Source organism: Thamnophis sirtalis, unplaced genomic scaffold (assembly GCF_051295495.1).
Source record: "Thamnophis sirtalis isolate CommonGarterSnake01/CBP01778 unplaced genomic scaffold, rThaSir2_p1.2 scaffold_2, whole genome shotgun sequence".
In the NCBI taxonomy this organism is placed as follows: Eukaryota; Metazoa; Chordata; class Lepidosauria; order Squamata; family Natricidae; genus Thamnophis; species Thamnophis sirtalis.
Window position 1 is genome coordinate 34,534 of NW_028261382.1, and position 18,978 is coordinate 53,511.

The 18,978-nt window shown below is 46.8% G+C and overlaps 1 protein-coding gene across 1 annotated transcript; it reads right to left on the bottom strand.

Moving 5' to 3' along the window:
* Positions 1-675: 675 nt before the first annotated feature.
* WDR72 (WD repeat domain 72) lies at positions 676-18,480 on the bottom strand. Its single transcript, XM_087703884.1, has 20 exons — positions 18,456-18,480; positions 16,499-16,662; positions 16,159-16,265; positions 15,463-15,541; positions 14,312-14,486; positions 13,635-13,711; positions 12,654-12,773; positions 11,631-11,776; positions 11,269-11,365; positions 10,605-10,746; positions 10,027-10,251; positions 9,286-9,494; positions 8,916-9,111; positions 7,904-8,115; positions 5,631-6,445; positions 5,161-5,234; positions 4,184-4,266; positions 3,297-3,444; positions 1,497-1,589; positions 676-1,231 (listed from the first exon to the last, which is right to left on the bottom strand). The coding sequence occupies exons 2-20, from the start codon at positions 16,649-16,651 to the stop codon at positions 1,176-1,178; spliced, it is 3,207 nt and encodes a 1,068-aa protein (XP_087560010.1). The 5' UTR covers positions 16,652-16,662; positions 18,456-18,480; the 3' UTR covers positions 676-1,175.
* Between the last annotated feature and the right edge of the window lie 498 nt (positions 18,481-18,978).

The following is an 18,978-nucleotide window of genomic DNA, read 5'->3' on the forward strand; positions in this document are numbered from 1 at the left end:
CCTCTAGCCAGGCAACACAGCCTTCCTTCTGAGGACAGGCATGTTGGCTTCCACAAGAACTTCGGATGGAAAGACATTTGTGGCTGGGACCTTCTGACTGGAGCAGGTGGGATGATTGTTTGCATCAGTGTGCTAAGTACAGTCAGATCCCGCCAGAGTGCTGCAAAGCTGCCAGGAACAACTGAAAATGAAATAAAAAACACAGGAAGCCAAATTGGTACACTTTTGGAAACATCCAAAGTCTGAACGGAGAGAGGCAGCTAAGCGAGTAGGTTGCTTTGCTTATTCCTCCCTGAGGTTGCCAAAGGGGCATCCATGTATTTCACTCACGGGAGTGAAGCCATCTGGCTCTCCAGAAAGGATAACTTGACCTTGGTTCTCCCCATTCCTTCACTGGCAATATCATCCTGATGAAAGCCGCTGAACAGAGTTCTAGAGGGATGTTGCCAAATCTCTCTTGCAATATATCAGCCCTGGTACTTCCTTCCCTTAACAAGCAGGCTCCTGTCTCCCGGTCCTTCTCTCATATCCTTTGGGAACATGATTTATGATTGTAAGTAGAGTTACCTTGAGGTAAGATGGGAGGCCTATACATTGTATAAATGAACAGACACACAATCAGAAGAAGATAAAATGTGTTAAATCTCCATGAATCTATTATTTCTTTATTTTCTCCTCTCCTGACAGGCCAGAAATAGAAAGAGGGAATATTTTGCTTTACGCCTGGCCAGTTTCACCATCAATGCCTGCCTTACTTACAGAAGACAAAAAGGGCCATGGAGCTCTAATGCCCTGCAGACAAATTGGGATACTGTTAGTCACAGATGTCTAATTTAATTGCAGAATAATGAATTACAATTTACCCTAAGGGGAAGTTGCCTTTCCTTGCCAAGGAGGTGTTTTAGGGCCCATTCATGTCCACTACCTCCTAGACCTTGGATTAAGCAGTGACCACTAAGAATGCATGAGGCCCTTGGTTGACTATGTTTATTTTTTACACTGCTTTTAATCACTTGCAATGTTTTAAAGACCATCAAATGATAAACTACTACAAATTAAAAAATTAACCTTACGCAGTTATTATTAAGATATTCCCAAGCCAGCATCAGCCAAGAATAATGGAGACACTTCTATGTCTGCAACAATTCTTCTCATGGGAAAATTCAACCACTCTTCTAACACACCTTACAGGAACACAATTTGGATACCCAAGGAAGTGGGTTGCTTACACCTGTTGAGTAATAATGATATGAATTATGTTTTTGATATTCCAATTTGAAAGATACAAACCTGCTCTGTGAGAATTTTCTGACCCATGGCCACTTCCAGCCATGAGTGTTTACCATTTTCTAAGGAAATCAGCTCCATGCTTGAATCATTGTTACAATCATAGATTCCCCCCCCCCGATGTCCAACCAAAATCTGACACAAAAGCTGCTGAAACCAGCTGTAGGTACCTGCTGGCATGATGGCTCCACCGATCAGAAGAAACTCACCTGGAATCCCCAGTTCCTCTGCAGAACCTTCCCCATCTTCTTCGACATTTGGTGTGGTTATGCAGTTCTCACACTTGATCATGCCTATGGTGCCTGGGAAGAATAGCAAGATATTATAACCTTTCAATCGCAAGCCCACCCTTCCAAATCTTGAGATTAAAACCAATTCAACAAAAGTCAACATTAAAAGAGAAATGCCCTTCCATGTGTTGCTTCCACTCAGTGGAGCTTAGTTCCCCAATTTTTTGCCTACAATCGAGTAGCAAATGCAGCAGCACTTCTAAAGTGAGTGGAATTCTTCTTCCCTACTACCATAAAATTGGTGTTTTCCAGCAGGATTTGGAAGAGTGGCTGTGAAAACAGCTCACATTGGGCTAGCTGCACATGGCTGGGTCCTATAAGGTTACAGCTGGACTAGATCAGTGGTGGGTTCCGGGTGGTATGGCCCAGTACGGGCGTACCGGTGGCAGCTGGGAGCAGCGGCTACTGTACCAAAACAGTGTTTTGGTGGGCCCGCCCACCCGCGTTCCTTACCTCTTTTTGAGGGAAACAGGCCAATTGCACACACGCGCACCGTGTATGGCGCCTGTGCGACCTCACCGAGCAGCTGGGCCATTGCAGAGTGGTGGTGTGCGCACACAGTGCGCATGCCCGAGGAGGATGTCCGGCCCCTCCACAGCATACCGGTTGCGACGAGATCCAGAACCCACCATTGGACTAGATGATCCTTGTGGTCCTTTCCAGCCCCCAGTTCTTGGACTCCCCATGCCAGGGGAGCAGGGAAGAAAAGAGGCAGGCTCGCAGAGGTCACTCCCTTAACTATGCACATACCGTAGTGCAATCCATTACAGAGATTTTTTTGGGAGGGTTATGAGGGATGTTCACACAAATTTCGGCAGGAATGGCCTGTTATTACTAACTTGCCAGCACTGCTGCTGCGCTTACGTGGATGCTTAACCATCTCTTCCCTTTTTAAAGGATTCCATGCATGGGCATCCCAAATATATGCTTCCATATGAGGCTTGACCTATTGGAATCTATCCTCCTAAGGTTTGGGACAAACCTGGTATGGCGCCTGGACAATTGGATTTTGTGTAAAATGCCTGGCAAATCTGATTTCTGTTGCATTAAGGAGTTCTCTGCTAAACAACATGAAGCAAGGAGTGAAATAAGCTGCAATTCTACAGGCTCTTCCAATGCGTTTCCTTCAATACTTGACCACTAATGTTAGAGCTACACTTGTAAATGGGCATTGACAAAGTGAGAGGAATCAACTGCAACCATGGGTGGGTGTCAGATGAGAGAACATTAAACTGAGTGTTATGTCTTCACAGGAAAGAGCTGTAACCTGAAGCTCTAATGGACACCAGCTGAAGTGCAGCCCATGGTCATGAGAACAGCCCTCTGGCTAAAGGCCTTGGTCACAGCTGTCTAAGAAGAACCAAGGACAAAACTCTGGTCAAGTCTAGTGGACTCTGGTGGAGTCCTTTCACTCCCTTGCATGAGGGAGCCGGATTCTATCAGGACTCTACAAAGACACAGCCAGTGCCGTCACCAGGTCTCTTTCTTCAAGCACCACTGCTGGAAGATGAGACCCAAATCTACAACTGGCAGCAGTCCTTGGCATAACTCGGTGGGGGAGGGGGTGGCACCATTCAACCAATGCAGGAGACAGGTAAATGCAGGGCTCGTAAAAGTGGCTTTCACCACTTTCCTGCCTCCATAACTAATAGGGATAGGCCTACTAAGAGGCCTCGGGTTGCTCTGCACGTCCTCCCGAAATGACTGTTGTGAACTTACCGAAAGCTGCATCCAGCGAAGGGGGGTTCTTGGTCCGCTCTGACCCCCATCTGGTAGAATTTGTCTGCCCACAACCTCCAGCCAAGGCCGCCTGCTGCATGCTCTGTTCCACTTCGGCCAGCAATGTTGCCTGAGTGGCTTCCATCACCTGCCAGAGACAGAGCGGGGGAATTAAATTTCTGTTGACTAGATTCTGCAGGCCTCTTGGCCCCACTCCTTCCCCAGAAGGGACAAGTATACTTGGGCAATTCAGGGAAGGAGCAAAGAGAGCTGAATTGGGGTCTCCTAGCAACAGTTGCAGGCTGAGTGGAAGGAAAGTGCTGGAGGAGAAATATTCCAAAATATCCCATGCATATCAGGGAAAGGGGCTGGGCACATATTTTCTTCTATATGCAGGGAATGTTTATCCTGAATTGTTCAAAAGTTTTTCCTACAACAAATAGCTTTGACGTGTACAACGAAACAGTCTTGATACCTATGGCAGCCACCAAGGCCTCCCGCTCAGAGATGGGAGTCAGCCACATGGTACTTCTACAGATGAAGAGACCAGCAGGCTGTGGTCTCTTCTGTTCAGCTCCCATTCTAACTGCTGCCCTCCCTTTGGAAGGCTGAAGGCTCAGCCAGAGCAGTCCCCTGGGCACTCTACACATGGAGGCATGACCAGGGACTCCTTGATTAAGCATCAAGCAATTTAGCCGAGTGCCAAGTTGCCACTTTCATACAAAATTCTGTAGATTGTGCCAAAGGAAATGGCCCAGAGCATGGGAAAGAAATGCTCCCCATTCAGGATCAACTTCCACTTTGTTGACCCATGGTCTCTGCAAGACTGTTCCCCCAGCTGAACCCTGGGAGGATTTTAAGTCCTTGGAATGGTGTCCATTTCTTACCTCTACAGATTGGTCTCTCCAGCAAGAAATTAACTTGACAAATGAACGATTATCTGCCTCACAAACAGGAAACCTGAACATGCCTAAAGCAGAGGAAACATTGTCAGCTAGGATTTTGTTCCTACAGAATATAATTTTCTCTGGAAAGGATCCATTTCCTTGACAGTTGCTCAAGAGTGGCATGTGAAATGAAAACGGAAGGGCCTTTCACAAGAATGTTGACCATAAGCTACCAGGTTGGCCCAGTGCGGGTGGCGGGTAGCTGCTTGTCCATTTCTCAGCTGAGGGCTGAGGACTGGCTCAAAATCACTCCAAAGCAGAACCAGAGTCTGGGTCTCCCTCGTCCCAACCCTCCCGCACCCGCAGGGGCACAGGTGCCTTTTCCCCTGCTACTTTCTCTTATAGCTTCTTTCACTTAGTCAATCTATGCTAGGTCCTTCTTTTACTATTTTTGGCCTATGAGCAAATAAAGTAAATTGTTTACTTTAAATGAAATCTTGGTAAATTTTAAAAACAATTTTGTAAGCAATTGCAGTACGGGAAGTTTAATTTTGCTCTGAGGCAAAAGCCTGTAAAAATTAAACATCTAATTAATCTCACCAAAAGATTTTTAAGTGTTCTTTTACAATTTTTTCAGCACTAAGACTTCTATTTCTCTTGGTTTTTTTCTACCTGCCTATATTTGTGGTCATTTCCTATCTTTATTGTGAACGATATTGGGGAATTTATATTTTATTTAATAATGTTCAGTTCTATTGTACCATGTGCTGAAATTATTAAATGAAGGAGAGAGTGAGAGATCTCGGTCCTGCTCAGGTCCTCTGGGCGGCCTGGAGCCTCTGAAGCTTTTAGGGCCTGGAAGGGTTGAGGCAGCCTATGGCTTCTCTTCACAACTGAATCTTCCCTTGGGAAAGAAGGTTTCCTCTCCTCACAACGTACCCCTAAGAAACAGCATGGATTGTGTCACCAGGACTCACCTGGAGAAGACTCCCGGTTAAGATCGTCCAAGACCACAGAGGCTGTGGGTCTCCATTTGTTGCGCTTCATGAGGCTGAAAGCAAAGAGATCGTTTGTATCTCAGGGAACGCCGTTCCCCCCCCCGACACAGACAGCAAAGGGCCAACAGTCAGTCTCTCTTATCTGCCTGTCTATATCTATATCTAGTATATATACAGAGAGAGATCTTCCTTTGTGAAAGAGGAGAGTGGGACACACAATGCAAGGAAGCCTCAGAGGCCACTTTCTCCCAGGAACCAGGCAAGCTCAGGACTTTCAAAGGAATAGGCTGGTGACCAGAATCTGACTGGGGAGAGGGGAACCCCAAATGCATCATTTTAGATTATACGTGAATGACATAGGGTAGGTAAGAACTGGTCATCTGCCCATTTCTTCTAACTATTGTACAGCAATCAATTTTTATTTCAGAAAAAGCTAGATTCAGTCTTACCTGGTCTTTTCAGAAGGCCTGTTAATTATCCTTTGAACTAAAGACATCCTGCTCAACAAATACGCCAAAACCAGCCTTTGCTCTGTAGAAGTAACAGTATTTCTCCATCCATTCTTCTTGCCTGCTTGCTCTTGGGTTGCACTAGAGTATTTACTGTGTAAATGCAGCACTTTGCTAGAAAACAGATTGACTACCTCCTGCTGCTTTTCCATCCTCTCGGGATTAGCACCGTTCCATCCTGGTAACATCAAAGTAAGATAATTGTTTTTTGAAAGCAGTCCAAAGGAGACAGGAGAGAAAAGTCTCAAGATACCTAAATACTGAACACAAAGACCGTCCAACTCTCTGTTCACACCCCAGGGGAAGAAACAGGACAAAAGGAGTTTGGCTGCCTCTGTGGCAACAGTTGGGCTGGTTTTTCTAGAGGTCTGCCTTTTCGTCTTCTTGGAACTCTTGGCTTTCTTGCGTCTTTTGATACCATCACTTGGTTCCACCTGGGTTCCACCTGTATGCACCTCCCCAGAGCCTTGTTCTTCACTGGCCACTCTGCCCTGCCCATCCAGCGGAGAGAGGGAGCCGGAAGTTCTGTTTCTCTTTAACATTAATGTCCTTTTCTCTGTTGCGCTTCTGGCTCTCTTTAAAGTGTCGATGGTGCTGAAGGAATTGGAGGACTTCAGTCCATTGGCCTGAGAGGAGCAGAGCAATTCCACCAGCTTCTCCAAATCAAAAAGGAGCATGTTGACACTCATGGTCTCCCATGTTGCCCTCAATGGCCAAACAGCAAAAGGCCCCTGAGCCCAGCAGAGAGCAGTTAACTGAAAGGTAAATGTTTTAATCATTTAGTTGACGTTACCATAGTCAGTGCAATAACTATAATTAAGTAGTATAACAAAGTATTTATATTCAATTCAGGTGGATGCCACACAACTATGAATGTAATCAATAAGTATGCAAATGTTTCACTTTTGAAAAGAAGTATAAAACAAGCCATTATTGAAAATACTGTAGCAAAACACCAAACAGAAAGGCATGAGGAATAAATGACGTTTCAGTAAGTAAAGAAATGTGGGAAAGCAACAACCAAATGACACAGACATGTTTCCAATGTGTAGTGAAACAGCCATAAAGGAAAAGCTTGGGGAGTTTTAACTGGTCAGAGGGATTTCTAGGCTCAGTTCATCCACAGCCAAGTGGCTGTGGGTCACTGGCCACAAATACAGTCTGTCCAGGGATCTCCCCTCTCTCTCCCCGGGGACCTGGCTCTCTCCCCCCAGCAGGTCCTTCCCACTTGGCAGCAGGTATGCTGAAGCTTCCTCTTCTGAAATGAAGAGCCCTCCCTTGACCCCTTTTCTCCCCTAGCAGCCCCCTCTAATAAGAGCCCTATTTTCCGCTTTGGACTCTAGCAATTCTGCAATGTGTGGGGTCAGCCTCCATGAGGCAGAAATCAGCATTCCAAAGTTGGCCATCCTTAACCTGTAAACAGATCAAACAAGCAAAGAGACAAAGAGAAAGGACAAGCTTGTTTCCAAGGCAAATTTTAATCTGCAGACTCCAAGCCATTCTAAGAGCAGGTAGGCAGGCCCCAGAACAAACAACTGGAAAACCTGAAGGTCTCCTGTGCTCTTTTCCTCAAGCCTGCAGATGCTGCTGACTTGCGTCTTTTCCTGGAAAAGCCCTCTCCTCCCACATTTCTCCCTGTATCACAAAGAAGGGGAGGGGAAGAGGAGAGACCCCTTGAAACATAACACATATGTGCAGCAGCAATAGCCAGGGAGCCTTTTCAAGGCCATCTTCTTGTTTGCTAAACACATTTTTCTTACTAAGAGCTGCTGCTGCTTTTTCTTGGCGAGTACTTCATTTTCATTTGAAAACATTCCTCTAAACTTATGGATGGCTAATAGAACAAAAAAAAGGGTATGACTAATTGCAGAATGCACACTTGACATCTGAAAATGCCCAGACCTTGCACAGGCAGATAGAGAAGCTGTAAAAGTTTGTATGGATGAGGGGGCTAATAAGTATACTGTATGCCCATTTTTCAACACTTGGGCAATTAAAAAGATGCCTTTTTCTCAAGGTTGAATGGATGAAGCCACCAAATATGGTGATGTAGAACAAAGACCACACCTGGCTAAAAGCTATCAATGGGAGCTCTCGGTCCTTGGAAGGGGCATTCCAAAGAGGGAAGAAATGGAGGCAGGTTTCTAAAGGGAGCGCAAAAGAGCCAGGCTTTTATTCACACACCCAGCAACTGCTCCCTTCTGCGTATTCACCTGATGACAAAAAGACCTTCTTTGATGAGCGAGCCTGTTGCAGGAAAAACTGCCAAAGGCCGAGGAGCTGGACAATGAGCCTCCCAGACCTTTCTCTCCCTGGCCGTCTTCTTCCCAGGCTGCATAAAGAGGGTCGGCCATAAGACCAGAATCTTCACAGGAAACGAGGATCGCTTTGGCCGTCTCCCCGCTTTCATGGCGCTCTAGACTTCCTAGGCAAAGGGGGGAAGGAAGGTGGATGTTCACAGCAGCAGGTCTCCACTTCACCTTCCCTGCATTCTCCAGGAACAGGCCACAATTTTTCAAAGCTCATTATTAAAAAGAAGCCAGTATAGACCACGATGATCCTCTGATAGTTCAAACCTGGACAGGTACAGTTCCTCTAAGGCAGTGGTTCTCAACCTGAGGGTCGGGACCCCTTTGGGGGTCGAACGACCCTTTCACAGGGGTCGCCTAAGACCATCGGAAAACACATATTTTCGAAAAAATACGGAAAACATAAAATAATTTTATGGCTGGGGGGGGGGGTCACCACAACATGAGGAACTGTATTAAAGGGTCGCGGTATTAGGAAGGTTGAGACCCATTGCTCTAAGGCTAAGAAACGCTGCCCTCTAGTGGCCGCCCCAATTATTGCAATCGAAATCGGGGTTCTCTTCGGACAAGCAGAGATAAGGATTCAGGGTCCATGGCTATTTGTCCATAAACTTACAATTAACTGAGCTGATAACTGAGATGGCCACTTGATGATGGCATAGATCCCTGCTATCTAATTGTCACCCCCATTTCTGCAGTCTATTTATAACAGGTCTAGGTTTTGGGTGAGAGACAAAAAGCAGATCTATTCGGGCCCAATTTTGCTTCCTGTAATAATCACAAATAGGACTTGGAGGAGGAAGAATAAGGGGCACGTGAGAGTCCGTTTGTTCCCTCCTGCTGATCACTAAAAGAAGCTCCAAAGGACGCCCAGGGGCTGAGAAGGGGCGAATCGGGGCAGGCTCGCTTCCGTCACCTGTTTCAATGTCCCAAACGTAAACCGAATCATTTTCACACCCCACGACCAGCAGATTCTCCACGGGCTGCCACCGTAACGCCGTCACGGGGAAAAGGTGTTTCCTGGCACGCAGAAGGCAGGCGCGCTCCTGCACGTGCAAAAGTACGACGGAGTGGTCGCTACACACGCAGCATACGAGGCGGTGACCTTTCCGCTAAACAAAGCAAGGAAGACTTATTCGGTCGGGCTACACGTGGCGGGCGCCCTCGGGGGCGCTTCCGCTCAGGGCAGGAGCCCCCTCTAGCCCGCCCCGAAACTCCTGGAGCGAAACAGAAGCCGGCCCGCCTGGTTGAGTTCCCAGGGAGCCACCTCGGGCGCCGCGACTCACCCTGCAACTGTCCGGCAAGAGGGCCAGGCGAGCGACGGGACCCGCGTCCAGCGCGAAGCGGTGCAGCGCTTCCCCGGTGAAGAGGTCCCACCAGACGACGCAGGAGTCCCGGCTCCCGGAGAGCAGCCAGCAAGGCGTCGGCCGGCCGGGCAGCACCAGCAGGGCCGTCACGCCGCTGCCGCTGCTCAGCACGCGTGCCGCCGCGGCGTCTGCGAGAAAGAGTTGGGCGGGCAGCGGCCAGTAACGCCAGGATCACCCCCCCTCCCCGCCCCGTGTTTCTGCAGCCCAGGAGCCCCGGCTGAGGCGGGCGTTGCGCGGGGCTCCCGCTGGCCCCTGGGAGCAGGCGGGAGAGGAGTGGGCGGCACAGAATGCTCCCCGAGGGGGAATCCAGCAGCAGGTCTTCCAGATCGACCCCCGGGCAGCCGGAACCGGAGCCGGCCTTTCTAGACCCCGGCGGAGGTAGAGGGGGAGGCCATGTTCATAAAATGGCTGCCCTGTGGCGATGGACGAGCACTTGTTCTGGGCTTGAGGGCCAAGAGGCCAAGCTCAGTTGGACCCCCAGGAAACCCACGGTTGCAGGCGTGGAGGGCGAGGAGTCGAAGAGGCCCAGGAGAAAGAGCTCCTGGCCAAGAAAAGTCAGTGTCCCTGAAGCACTCGGAAGTTGAGGGAGGTTTTGTTCAGGTGAGGGGGGAACCTTAATGCCTCCCCCCCCCCTTATTGTAAAGCTGCAAAGCTGCTCACCTTTCTGCACGGAAGCCTCTCCCAGCAGTCTGGCCTTCGCCGCATGCAAAGCTGGTACTGTGATAATTCTGCCGTCTTTGTATCCACAGACCAACTTCTGGAGGCTGGGGATGTATGTAGAAACCGTGATGGGAGCTCCCCAGGGGCGATCAGGGGTACCTTCAGCTACCGGATGGTAGAAGTTGAAGTTATCCTGCAGAGTCCTGGAGGCTGCTACTGGGATCACTGCGGAGAAAAAAACCCTGAGATGCCAGCGGTGGCACCTTCCTGTTCCTGTCCTTGAGGAGAGTTGGGTCCCGCTAGTTTAGTGTTCAGGGCCTGGCAAAAGCCTTTGGATGGAGAATAAGCAGAAGATGAGTGCAAGCACCCCTCCTAATGGCCTCCTCTAGCCATTGGCACTACCTACTGTCTCCCTTCCCAATGCCTATATTATTTAGCAGTGATATATATATATAGCCAAACCCATTCCACCCTCTGAATACAATAGAGAAGATAAGCAAAATAGCAAGTCTTGGAGTTTACGCTAGGAGGTCCCATTTTCATCTTTTGCAACCTCTAAAATAAAAAAATATTTTAACCTTTTGGAGAGCCATCTAGAGTTGAAACAGGGACATCCGGAACGTGCCATAAAGTAATCCTCCCAGAAGCTTGTCCAGAATAAAGAATCTTATAAAAGGGTTCCTTCCTTTCGTTCATGAAGCCCATGACGTAAGAAAAACTCTATTGAAAATAAAATCCCCGAAGGGGAGGAGCTGTGTTAGCTGGCAAATGATCAACTTCTTCAGCATCTTTGAGGAGCACCCACAAGTCCCAATTCACAGTTTGCAGACCGCTTCTGCTTCTGCTTCTGCTTGTTCCCTCTTCCCACAGTTTTCTCTGTGTTTTCTTGCATATTAGTACAGCGGTCTGAGAAACGCACTCATTTATGATAATGATGCTTCACCTCCACCTGTGTTCCTCTAGCAGTTTGAACAGCCTGAGGCTGAGAGTGGCTTCCACTCACTCATAAATTCATTTTCAGCTTAGAGCACACAAATTTAGAGATGCAAGAAGCATGAAAGAAAGCAAGGAGCCATTTTTGAATCCTTTAACTTCCTACAATGGAATCCATGGAGATCCGAATGGCAAACTGAAAATCCTTGGAGAAAATGCCCTCATTTCCTAGCTTTATGGGTTTTGGTTGGTAATGGTGCTTGCATTTATGGAAACCCAGGGAAGTCTCTAGAAACCCAGCCAACTCACTTTGTTGCCTTGCACCTCAGTAGAAGAAAGTAGAACGGGATGAACGGTTTCTTTCAGCACCCTTCCTTTGGATGGCTGGATGCTCCGTGAAAGCCCACTAAAGACATGGGAAGAGGAAGGATCAGTCCTCTGGCCGTGCATGGGAAGGAAAGCCACTCTGGTAGCCTTCCTTCTGGGAATTGCCCCAAAGAGCATGCCCTCTCGGCCAACAAGGCCATGCGGATGCCTGGCCAAGAGCTCCTTGGACCAAAGGGAGGGTCCCCCAGTCGGGATCCTAGAAATGTGGAGGGTTTCGCCATAAAAAGGCTTCACAGGATCCAGGTGGTGCTTCCGCCAACTCCCTTGCACTTGGTGTGACTCACCTGTTCACCAGTTGATAGATGTAGCCATGCCCATCTTCTGTCCAAATGATCAACCGGTGGGCAGCCAGGATTTCCCCTCCTGCCAAGGCCTGGCTGCTTGGGCTAAACTCAGTCCACAGCAAGCAAAAGTCACAGTAATCGTACACCTGGAGCCAGAGACAAAGAGGAGGAAGGTGACCCCCCCCCCGTTGCTATAAAGAGGGGAATTAAAGATACGTATCTGTCCCTTCTAGCCAGAGCCCTGTCCCATCCTCTACTTCCCTCTCATCAGAGCAAGCAGTTACAGATCATGGGAGCAATGTGAATACACGCGTGAGGAATCTTGGAACAGTGGAAAATCTGGGTGTGATGAAGGCCTTGTGGAAGATTTCTGAGAGGGCCGGGGGGGGGGGGGCTCTTTTTGTCCAGCAAGTGCAGTGGAGAAAAGCATTGGCACAACCAGGAACACCGTGGCCAGACAGTTCATCAGCTCAGGGCATAACAGTTCATTTATTAAACTCATTCAATCACTAAAGTTATCAGAAACATGGAAGGAAACCCCTAGAACGGGGGTCCCCAAACTTGGCAACTTTAAGACTTGTGGACTTCAACTCCCAGAATTCTCTGGGAGTTGCTCTGCTGGCTGGAGAATTCTGGGAGTTGAAGTCCACAAGTCTTAAAGTTGCCAAGTTTGAAGATCTCTGACCTAGAATAACAAAATGCCTTTTGCAAAGGCAAGAACATTCTTTGGATTCATTACTGTAAAGAAATGAAACATGAATGTTCACATTCTGGTATAGCTTTAATTTAGTTTCTCAAATTGGGGGAAATGGATGTGTGTTAAAATCAGTAACATTAGTTTAGTCTGATATGGTTTATGAAACACTAGTCTATTCATGATCATTTTGTATGACTTAATTCTCTATTACAATTTGTATATGATTATTTTTTGGTTTTCGTTCAGTTTCTGCATTTTGATAAGCTCTTAAAGTTATTTGTGAAGAAAGGCCTAATATTGCATGCATTGCTTAACTAAACTAATACCTTCCAGCAGGTGGAGAATACAACTAAGAGCAGCCTCTCCGTATAAGTGCAGAATCGGATTGCCATGCAGGGTGTGCAGCCCAGAGGCTGGCATTCTCTTTCAAAAATCTTTTGCTTCTCCTGCACATTGAAAGAAAAAGGAAAGGTCATTGGGGGGAGGAATGGAAAGAAGAAATTTGGGATTTTAGGAGACCTCCAGGACATTCTCTACCCTGTCATAGGTTAGGCGAAATAAAACCCAAGACCGAGAACACGAAACAAACAGCAAAAGCTGGAGGGAGACTGCACTGACTTTTCCCCAGACTGATGGCAGATTTTATACTGGCGTATCTACGGAGCACAGAATCTACTTTAACTGAAAGTAAAAGTCCCTTTTTTTTTCCTGAGAAAAGAGAGTATTTGTGCATCATGACGTTTCCTAGATTCCTAGAATACCCCCTATGCCCCTTTGTACTCCTTCAGAATATACTAGCTGTGAGTTCTTATGCCAAAAGCCATACAATATCTGATTTAGGACAGTTAGAAAGTTGCCCATATTTTCTTGTTTGGAAATATACATATTTTAAGATTTGGATTCTCTTAGGAAATTTATGCTAGAAATATAATTGCAACCAAATCTTAGGAATTCTTTGTAAGATAAATTATTTTCTAGTTATTCTGATCTGTCTGAGATTCGAATTGGACCCTTTTAAAAAAGCCTGACTTGTTTTTTTCTCCCTGTAAAATCCATGTCAGGTCCAGGAAATTAATTTCTCATCATGTTTAACATCAAATACGATCACTCCTTTCTAGGTAACAACTTGCTTTGCATTCAGCTTGGGGCCTGGATGCAGAACTTTCCAGAAGTTTCAACACCACCTGGGGCCCCTCTGTGTCCACTCACAGGGATGTTGCTAATCCTCCCCCCCCCCTGCATCGACACTGCCGGACTGAAGAGAAAGAGACACCTGGCCCAGGATACGGCCCTTTGCTGCTTCTCACCTGTATCCTGCTGATCGAAGATGACAAATCCCAGGCTTTAAGGTCCCCTGCTGCAGAGACGGCTAGTAGAGAATCCTCTGGAAAAGCGAAACAGGATGGCTGTGGGAGAGTCACAAGCAGGGGGCACCAGGAGTGGCGGGCAAGAAAACGGTGCTGCTGCTCTTGCCTGCCTGAGATGGAAGGGTCAAGACCCTGCCAATGCACCTAAACCCAGCCTCCAGGGGGCGTCTCATGGTGCCCCCCTTTGTGTCTGTGGGTGGGTGCACCCATTTGGGGTCCTTGCAGCTCCTGTTCAAGTAGGCTTGCTCTGCCCTCATTCACTATCCCAGGGTTCGGAGAGTAGGCAGAACTGTCCTTGCACCAGGGCTTAAGAAGTGTGGCCAGAAGAAAAGGAGGCCCAGAGAATCCAGCCTTCCTCCCCAGCAGGTGGAAGGCTCTTCTGGGAGGAAACCACCAGCCTTCTTGACAATGATGTACAGTACTGTATTCTGCAGCTCTGACCAATTCCTGTAATTTCCAAACAGGCATGTGCCCACCCACTCACCAAAGAAATTTTAGGTGATTTCTTTGTATAATTTTACATCAATCCTCCTATATATCACAGTATCTATGGAGAAGCATGGATGATAACTTCCCATAGAAGCATCCAACTTGCATATTTTTGACAGCAAATATACCTTGAATCCTCAGAGAATGCACTAAACACATGCAGCTGATCCAGTCTGAAGTGGAAGAAGAGGTTAATGTGTGAAGTACAACTAGGGTTATCGCATCAATAATGAGGATGTCGTTATATTGCCCACAACAGACCAGCCAGCCGTCTCCTGCCATGCGAAATGAGCTGTGGTAATACTGTACAAAGGAGGAAAGGCAAGAGAGGTTAGCTGGCAGGACCGGAGTCCACTGAGAAGCACACCAGTTATCCCTACTAGACATTAGTTGGGAACATCCTTTACCAAACGGCACGCCAACCCCAGAGATGCATGGATCAGGCCAAGTGCATTCTGCCCTCTCGTGGCCGACCAAAATACTGCATCTGGACAGCTCACAGTAGCATCCTAGACTTATAAAGGGAGCCCCGTGGACCCTTTTCCATTCCCACTTCAATCTCTTATGGGTGCTGTTCCAAAGATGCATGAAGCAGATACTTCTTCACAGAACAGAGAGATCTCATGCACAAGTGGAAGAGAGACGCCTCTCGGCCTCACCTACCATGCAAGCAAATCACATGACTGGGTTCCATTTATAAATGTTTCCTGAACCTACTAATTCTAATTCTAAATTTCATGCACTTAAAGAGACACTGCAGTACAGAAGTAGGTTAGTGCAATAAAACAAAGCCATTGCATTTTGTTTGGAGCTATCTGCAGATTCTGTCTGAAACCAGTGACTTCTCTACCAGTTCCAAGCCTGAAGCCACTTTGCCAGTAGGCTCATGGCCCCACTGCTAGAGAGACCACAGCAGGGACTGAAGATGTGCGCAGCTGCATTTCCGTGGCAGCAGGAGCTACGTACTTTGTTGGTGGCCTGGTCTTATCCAGTTGGTTCCTTCCTTCAAAGAAACAGCATGCCAGATTCAGTCTAAGCGTTCCTGAATCCCTAGTGCTTACCAGAAGTTTGGGACTTCTAAGCATTTGGTGAAATCTTCATTTAGTTGCATCTTTACTCAATTTTTAAAAAAAGATGTAGGATGTATTCACTTTAGTCCTTTCTCACCTCTGGAACATTTTTTCATCAAACTACTGGAGACACCAACAAAACCTATGTAAGAAGAAGCTGCTAGGAGATGGTACTCAAGAGAACACAGGTAAGGATGCATTCTACTTACGCAGATGGCTGTGTGCCGAAATGGAAGCCTTGTATTCTCTACACACCGTCCACTGGTGATGTCCCAAATGCTCATCTCTCTGCCAAAAGAACAATTGATGATGAGCTATCACACACACACACACACACACACACACACACACAAATGGGATTTACTTTGAAATTTAAGGACAGATGGAAGTGGATAAGGTGTAAGTTGCACCGAAACCAGTTTTTATTGAAATATGATTAAATCTGCTTTTTAAAATGGTTAAGGCTTAAACTTCCTCACCTATAGTGGAACAGTTCTGTTCTGTGAGCTGTCTTAAAGAAAGCATAGAAAATGACTTTTGTCTCAGAACAAGCTACCTTGCTTCTATTAGCAGCCAGCATCAGGGGCAGGTTACACAAAGTTTCTCGTGTTGCTGGAGAATGGCTCAAGGCCCCCGTCTCTTCTCTGTATTTCGGAAGACCAATCTTCCCTTTCTTCTTGGGCCTCCCTCTTTTATGAAAACACCTTCTGGGGCTCTTCTACAGCTAGGCCCCCTTTTCACCTGAAATCTCAGAGATGCTCATCCCAGTCCTGACCTACCATAGTAAGAATTACTCTTAAGAAAAGCCACAGGGCGCCTCTACTGTTCCAAAACAGCATGCCTTATTTCCTGCAACTCAGAGCTTTCCACAGATGAGGTGTCATGGGAAATGCCGAGTGACTGACCCGTTCTCAGTAGCACTGACCACGTACGATTGCTTCTCGAAATCTCTTGCCTTTGCCAAACACGTCACTGATGCTGTGTGCCCCAAAAGCATCTGCCTTGATGACATCTGCAAGGGCAAAAGGTTAATTGTATAACAAGATCAAAAGGACTGATTTTCAATCACGGATTAGATGGAAAACAGCATTCTACTGAGAAGGATGAAACCGCTCCTCCCTGGCCTGTGAAAGGGTTAGGGTCTCCCAAGAGGAATGGGCAATTCTGCCCGGGGGAGAGGCGGTCCTTGTTGAGGAGCTTTCCCTCTGACCGGAGGGGTGCTGGGAGCAGGAAAAGGTTTCCCACCTGGAGGTCTGGCAACAGGTCCCAAAGACAGACTTGGCCTTCGTGACTCCCGGTGACGATGGTTCTCTGGTCATCGGTGATGAGGATAGCTGTGATGCTGTGGGGAGGGGCTTCTTTGCCCCACAGGGTCACCATCTGGACAGAATCCCTCATAGTGGCTTCGTCTGAAAAAACAGGGACAACTTTTTAAAAAGCAGGTTGAGAGGAGGAGTTGTTTCCCTTTGGATTGTGTTAAAGCTTTTCAATCCTTCATTTGTGATTTTCCTTACCTGGACTTTTTGCATAGCTTAGGCAACTATCAATAAACCAAGCATAATGTCAGTGTTCCAAGCAAGCTAATTTTCCTCCCTTGACTAAAAACTGACAAAGGAATCAGACAATTGAGAGGGAGTTGGCCTCTTTCTGTTCCACAGGTCTTCCTTGCCTGGATGTTAGAGAGAGAGAGGCCAAGTCTGCAATCTCTTTCATTTTGCTTGAAGTGGGTAGCTTTGGATCCTCTGGCATTCGACAGAGTCAGACAGTTGCAGCTATTTTTAATTGGGCTTCAGTGAAATGGAGATTGTCACTTATCCGCCCATTTGCAATTGTAGTCATCCACACTCTCTTAACTTTCTAGATGGTCAGTGGAATCTGCTATATCCGAGGTTCCCTCTGGGAAAAGTCTAAAAACTTTAATTAGTTCAAACCAGGCTATAAGGTTGTTGGTGAATGATAACCATATAACTCCCGGAACTGACTTTATTGTTGCAACTATAATTAAGATACTCTTGGAAGCCTGGCAGAGCTGCTCTCTCCTCCCCCCCCCCCCCCCGCCCAACTATGCAAGAGAATCAAGGTAGGACAATGCTGAATTTCTTTCTCACTTCCTTCTCTCTTTCCAGCCGAGGCTGGTTTTAACCAAACGCCCGTTGAACGCCACCTTCTTCTACGCCACATCTGTACTCTACTTTACCTGCATTGTGTGAACTGCCTAGAGAGCTGTGACCATCCGCCTATTTAATCAGTCCAGATAAATGTGATTAATGGATGAATAAATAAACAAAGCTTTCAATTCAATAAATTTCTTTGGAATATCCTTTCTAAGTGTAGGGCCACTCATAAAAGATTTTAGAACTCGACAAATATACTGGACACTATGAAAATGTATTTGACAGATATACATATACATATACATATACATATACATATACATATATATACATACATACATACATACATACATACATACCAGAAAACAAATGGTGGGTCAGTGATAACCAACTGGAGTGAAACCAATTAGGGGAGGTGTAGGGGGGGGAGAAATGGGAGGGATCCCCCCCAGGGTGAGCAGCTGGGACTGAGTTTGCGTGCCCTGTTTTGCCCCTCACTCATATACCTGCTCTGATTAGGAGACCAGGCCAGGCAGAGAGCTAGAGTCTGCTACAACTTTTGTTTAAAAAAAGAAAGACTAATTTCACTCTGCACCATTGTACGGACACAGCTGGAGAGGCTCTCCAGCTGTTGATCACAAATACAACTCTGTGCTGCCACTCTTAACTGATTGCTCAGAATCTTTCTCAGTGGGAAATGGTTTTTCTCTGGGATCATTTGCAAGAATTATTTTCTTCATTAGTCAGCAGGGCAATGGTTCAATTGAAATGCCCGATGTTGGTGAAGTGGTCATGTCTTTTAGTGGCCAATCATTAATTAAAACAGTTTATGTTGCACCTGGGGGGAGGCGTGGAAATGGAGCACCTTCGATCATGAAGGAGTACATGCCCACCCAGTTGCCAGAGGTTTCCACAGGCCTCCCTCAGTCTCGGTGCAGTGCGGTCCCACAGAACTGACACAAGGCCTTTGCACACAAAGCACTTTGCTGAAAAGTCAAGCATGGGAGGCTTTCGCCAACTATTGTTAAACATCCTCTCCTTTTTTAGTTTAATTCTCAGGTTATTGGTATGTACAGTATAGGTGGTACCTTGCTCAATAGTAGTAACTGTGAGAGGGATCTTGGAGTCCTAGTGGACCACCATTGAAATAGGAGCCAGCAGTGTGGAGCAGCCGCCAAAAAAGCCAACACAGTTCTAGGCTACATAAACAGAGAAATAGAATCAAGACCATGTGAAGTGTTAATACCACTTTATAATGCCTTGGTAAGGCCACACTTGCAATGCTGCATTCAGCTACAATGTAGAAAAGACGTGGAGACTCTAGAAAGAGTGCAGAGAAGAGCAACAAAGATGATTAGGGGTCTGGAGACTAAAACATATGAAGGATGGTTGCAGGAACTGGGTACGTCTAGTTTAATAGAAGAACTAGGGGAGACATGATAGCGGTGTTCCAATATCTCAGGGGTTGCCCCAAAGAAGAGGGAGTCAAGCTATTCTCCAAGGCACCTGAGGGTAGAACAAGAAGCAATGGGTGGAAACTAATCAAGGAGAGAAGCAACTTAGAACTAAGGAGGGATTTTCTGACAGTTAGAACAATTAATCAGTGGAACA